The sequence below is a fragment of the Citrus clementina genome, unplaced genomic scaffold (assembly GCF_000493195.1).
Source record: "Citrus clementina cultivar Clemenules unplaced genomic scaffold, Citrus_clementina_v1.0 scaffold_6, whole genome shotgun sequence".
NCBI lineage: Eukaryota > Viridiplantae > Streptophyta > Magnoliopsida > Sapindales > Rutaceae > Citrus > Citrus x clementina.
Window position 1 is genome coordinate 71,569 of NW_006262139.1, and position 4,339 is coordinate 75,907.

The following is a 4,339-nucleotide window of genomic DNA, read 5'->3' on the forward strand; positions in this document are numbered from 1 at the left end:
ACAAAATTGCTTTCAAAATTGGTTTGATGTCTCCTATCATGACAACGATATTAGTAGTTTGTTAATTTCTTGCCTACGATTTTTTTCTCCTAATAAGTATGAACTTTGAAGCAAAAATACCTAATTTTCAACCCTCAGAAGAAACAAGCACCATCTCTTTGTCCATTTATTGCAGATTTTTCAAAGATGTTGCCCACTTCAATTCCTTCAGCTCAGCTATCAATTCACCTTTAAAGACAAATTTATTGTAACTTGTAAATTCTTGGAAATACTGGTATTGCATCCCTTTCACAGCTAATAATTTATACTTTTTTTATCTGAGTTATCATTACTTTTATTATGGTGGGTGCAACTTTCAAATGTTTATATTGTTTCCTGTTTGTGATCCCTTTTCCCACATTATCTTCCTGTTGCATATATGGCCAAAAACAGGCCATAATTTGCCAATGACAGGTTTGCATATGAAAACGATGGGCTCTAACTTTTATTTTATTTTTTTTCAAGAAACTTACAGCATTATTGATCAAGTAGCCTTTGGTCAAAAAACATCAACAATATACATGTATATTCAAACACACACACACAAACACACTCCGAGCTCTAAGGTATAGTAGTAAATTCCTTATTTTCTGAAACCTGTAGCTTGTATGTCAAAGTCAAAAACAAGAAAGATCTTATTGTTAAAATCCCATTTTTCTACTGATACACTCTCAAAGAAGAAACACGTCAGAAAACACAGCTTACACGCTCAGCCATTGAACATAAAGATAACTTTCAACTGCCCATTTTCTTTTGCTGCATGCAAAAACAAAAACTATTATTATCACAATAATATATAATACACTAATTCTTACAGTGAAAGCTTCAAGTCTAACTCGTTATTAGCTTCCTTCCTAGCTTCTGCTTTTTCTTTTTCTTCTTCATTTTCTTGGATTTTAGAGGAAGATCCTACTTGCTGATTTTCACCAAAAAAATTCTTGCTAGCATTAATATTATTGATATCACCTTCCGTGAAATCTTCTGGTTGAAAAGTTGGATTCCATGCTGCTGAAACCTTAGCTGCTTTTATTTCTTGCTCCATTTGTTTCTCTTTCTCTTCTTTTAACCCTTCGCTATTCCTTAAACGATCATGCATTTCTTTTGTGTTTCTGATCAAAGCAAAGAATTGCTCAACCTTCTCTTCTTCATTTTCTTGTTCCTGTAGTTCTTCGTTTTGCAGCTTCCTCTTGTTCTTTCTGTCAATAATATTGCCCTTGTTGTTGATATTCTCCATGGCCTCGCACAAAGAGAGAAAGTGAAAGACAATGAGCGAAAGCGAAAGCGGAAGAGAGAGAGAGAGTGAAGGAACAAAGAAAATGAAGTCTTTTAAAATGTTTTGATTGCTTGGTTGCTGAATGATATCACAAATATATTAATTATGGTCAAAACGCACATACAATGTGCTCAGGCAATAAATAGATATATCTAAATGCATATGAAATAATAACTCTTGACCCCTTGGGTTTTATCAAATAAAGACACAATTTCTGTCATTGCATTAAACAGTTACCTAACAAGTTTGAAATGACGGAAGCTGAGAAGCACTTCTTCATTTTATACTGATATTATAATTAGAGTTCTACTAATATTACATTAGACGATTAATAATATTTACAATCTCATAATTATTGGAACTAGGATTAGTACACATTAAATTTTATGAAATAAAATTTACATTTTTTTTATTCTTATTAATATTCAAAAAAATATTTATTTTATCTATTTTTGTAAGTGAGAGACTATCTTCACTTAATTAATCGAGGAAAAAACTAAGTCCTCATATTTTAACATGAAATTAGAATTGCTGCTCTCATAAATTTGAGTGGTGTAAAAACTTTTAATCATTTTATTATATGTACTCAACTAGCTCTAGGGAGTATTGAGGATGGATTTATTAACATCTAAGTAATATTTATTTCTTTTTCAAAAAATGAATAATAAGGGAATTTCAGTAATTATACATCTTGAAAATGCGTTTGATGACAGCAAATTAAACTACAAAATACAATATCAAACAAAATTAAAAGATTCTAGGTTTATGTGTGTGCCAAAATCTGAATATCGATTACAGATTTCTTTATGATGAATTGATAATGGCGATTGGTTGTTCCCATTTATAATTTTCTTGGGTGCCTGGCTTCCTTTTATAACTTGGAAGGATGCTTGTGGAGACCAAATATAACGAAGAAAAATAGTTGCTACAGGGGTAATATTAGTAGTAAGTAGGGTTTATTTATAAAAAAAACATAACTCTAAGGATTTTAACGGCGTGTATTTATAATTGGTTGCTATTAAACAAACGATGGGTGGAAATATGGCCACCAACCTTAAAGCGTGGCGATATTTCCCTCCTTAATTTTTTTTCTACCCAAAAAATCCACACCATTTCAAAACATAATTACAAGAAATTTAAACTATTTTTAAAATTTTCAAATAAAGAATAAACTTAGACCATTAATAAATTAAATCATTATTATTTTTTTGCGACTTAGGTCTCTTGACCATCATCTTTGAACACTAAGATTGTTTTAAGATAGGTTAGGACTATTTGAACCCATAAATTTCCTTTCTACAATTAATTAAGAATTTTATTATCTAATTACTTTTTTAAAAAATTACTTAATTAACCCTTTCTTCTCTTTCTCTTCTCAAATTTATAAATTCTCACCAATTCATTCACATATATTATTTTAGCTGCAAATAATTGGTATTGCTAACTAAAGGAAGCAACTCCCACCATTTATAAATGAAAATCAACAAAATTTTATCAGCCATGAAAGTTAATGAATACCAAAAAATTAATTTTTACCAAACATAAGAGCTAATGAATATAAAAAAGATTCTTATATATAGAAAGCATGAAATATATAGATTATGATATACTAAGATGAGCGAAAAAAAATAAAAAAGGAGGAAAATTAAATGTTTAGTTTGCAGAATATGAGAGTAGAGAGATAATATGTAATTGTAAAGTAGAGGGGAAAAAAAAGATATCAGTGAAGGATAACTTTGAGATTTTTAAATTTTACATTTTTAATAATTAATTTATTCTTTAAATAGGTGTAAAGAGAAATTTGGTGGGTTGAAATAGAATCACCCTTTAACATAAAATTAGTCTGACTATTTTAACTTTATAAAGTAAAAATACTAAAGTACGCATAAAATTATTTTTAACTTCATCAATTTTTTTGATATAAAATTCAATGTTTCCAAATAAATTCATCAGTAATCTATAGTTAATTAAAGAATTTCTTTGTAACATGTTATCTCATGAAATTTATCGACTATCAAATTAATACAGTTTAAAAACCTAAATAACTAAATTATTATGGCAAAGTGGCAAATTTTTTGGAGAATTTATTCTTTTAAAATTATAAGGTAAGAAAGTAAAATTAATTTTTTTTAAAAACTAGCCTTAGCAGTCAAAGATGGTCAAGCAACCTAAGTAAAAAAAAAAAAAGAGGATTTAAATAATTAAATGTACAATTTTTTTTCTATTTACAATTTTTTTTTTGAAATAATAAGAATTTTAGATATATTTTTTTTTCAGAGCTGGGTGTAAACAAATTGTGAGGAGAGAAGAATGGAGTCAAAAGTTGCTAATTAGAAACAGTGTTACTTGACTCATCTATTTTGTGTCATCACCTCGTGGATTTCCTTTTTTTTTTTAGGGAAAAAAATGTCACTGCTTCAAACGTGCAAATTTTACCAAAATGCCTTTTTGTTTAACTCGCCGCAGCTACCGGGTAATTTTAAAATACTGACCAACAATTTTTTATCGAAAGATTTATTAAATTATATATGTTAAAAAATGATTAATTATGACATTGATTTAAGTAATTATTTATTCTCAACTTTTAACAACTGCACTTGCATTTACCGAATTAAATTTAGTCATGCACATGTCTATGATTTATAAAGAATAATAATACTGTGAGTCTGTGACAAACTGAGTTGACAACTTATGTTATTAAATAGATTAATTGAAAAATGAAAGCAGTTATGAAAATAATTATATGAGCCTTATATTACTTTTATCATATCAATACATTTATGTTTCATAGTCTGTCAATTTTATTTGTACAAATGTTTGTGTGTTGTTCTACAAAATATAAAACATATTTAGAAATCATGATAGCTTAGCTTTGAATTTGAGATGACTTTATGAACTATATACAAAGAAATAGATTTCAGAGAATAATCACAAATTTTTTTTAAACAAAAAGAAAAATATAAGAGGGACTCTACTTTTACTTTAATATAATTTTAATATATATTATGTTCTAAGCCATTTTTTATT

The 4,339-nt window shown here is 27.8% G+C and overlaps 1 protein-coding gene across 1 annotated transcript; it reads right to left on the reverse strand.

Annotated features, from left to right (window-relative positions):
* Positions 1 to 850: 850 nt before the first annotated feature.
* LOC18039099 (protein NIM1-INTERACTING 3) lies at positions 851 to 1,273 on the reverse strand. Its single transcript, XM_006428174.1, has one exon. The coding sequence runs from the start codon at positions 1,271 to 1,273 to the stop codon at positions 851 to 853; it is 423 nt and encodes a 140-aa protein (XP_006428237.1).
* Positions 1,274 to 4,339: the final 3,066 nt, after the last annotated feature.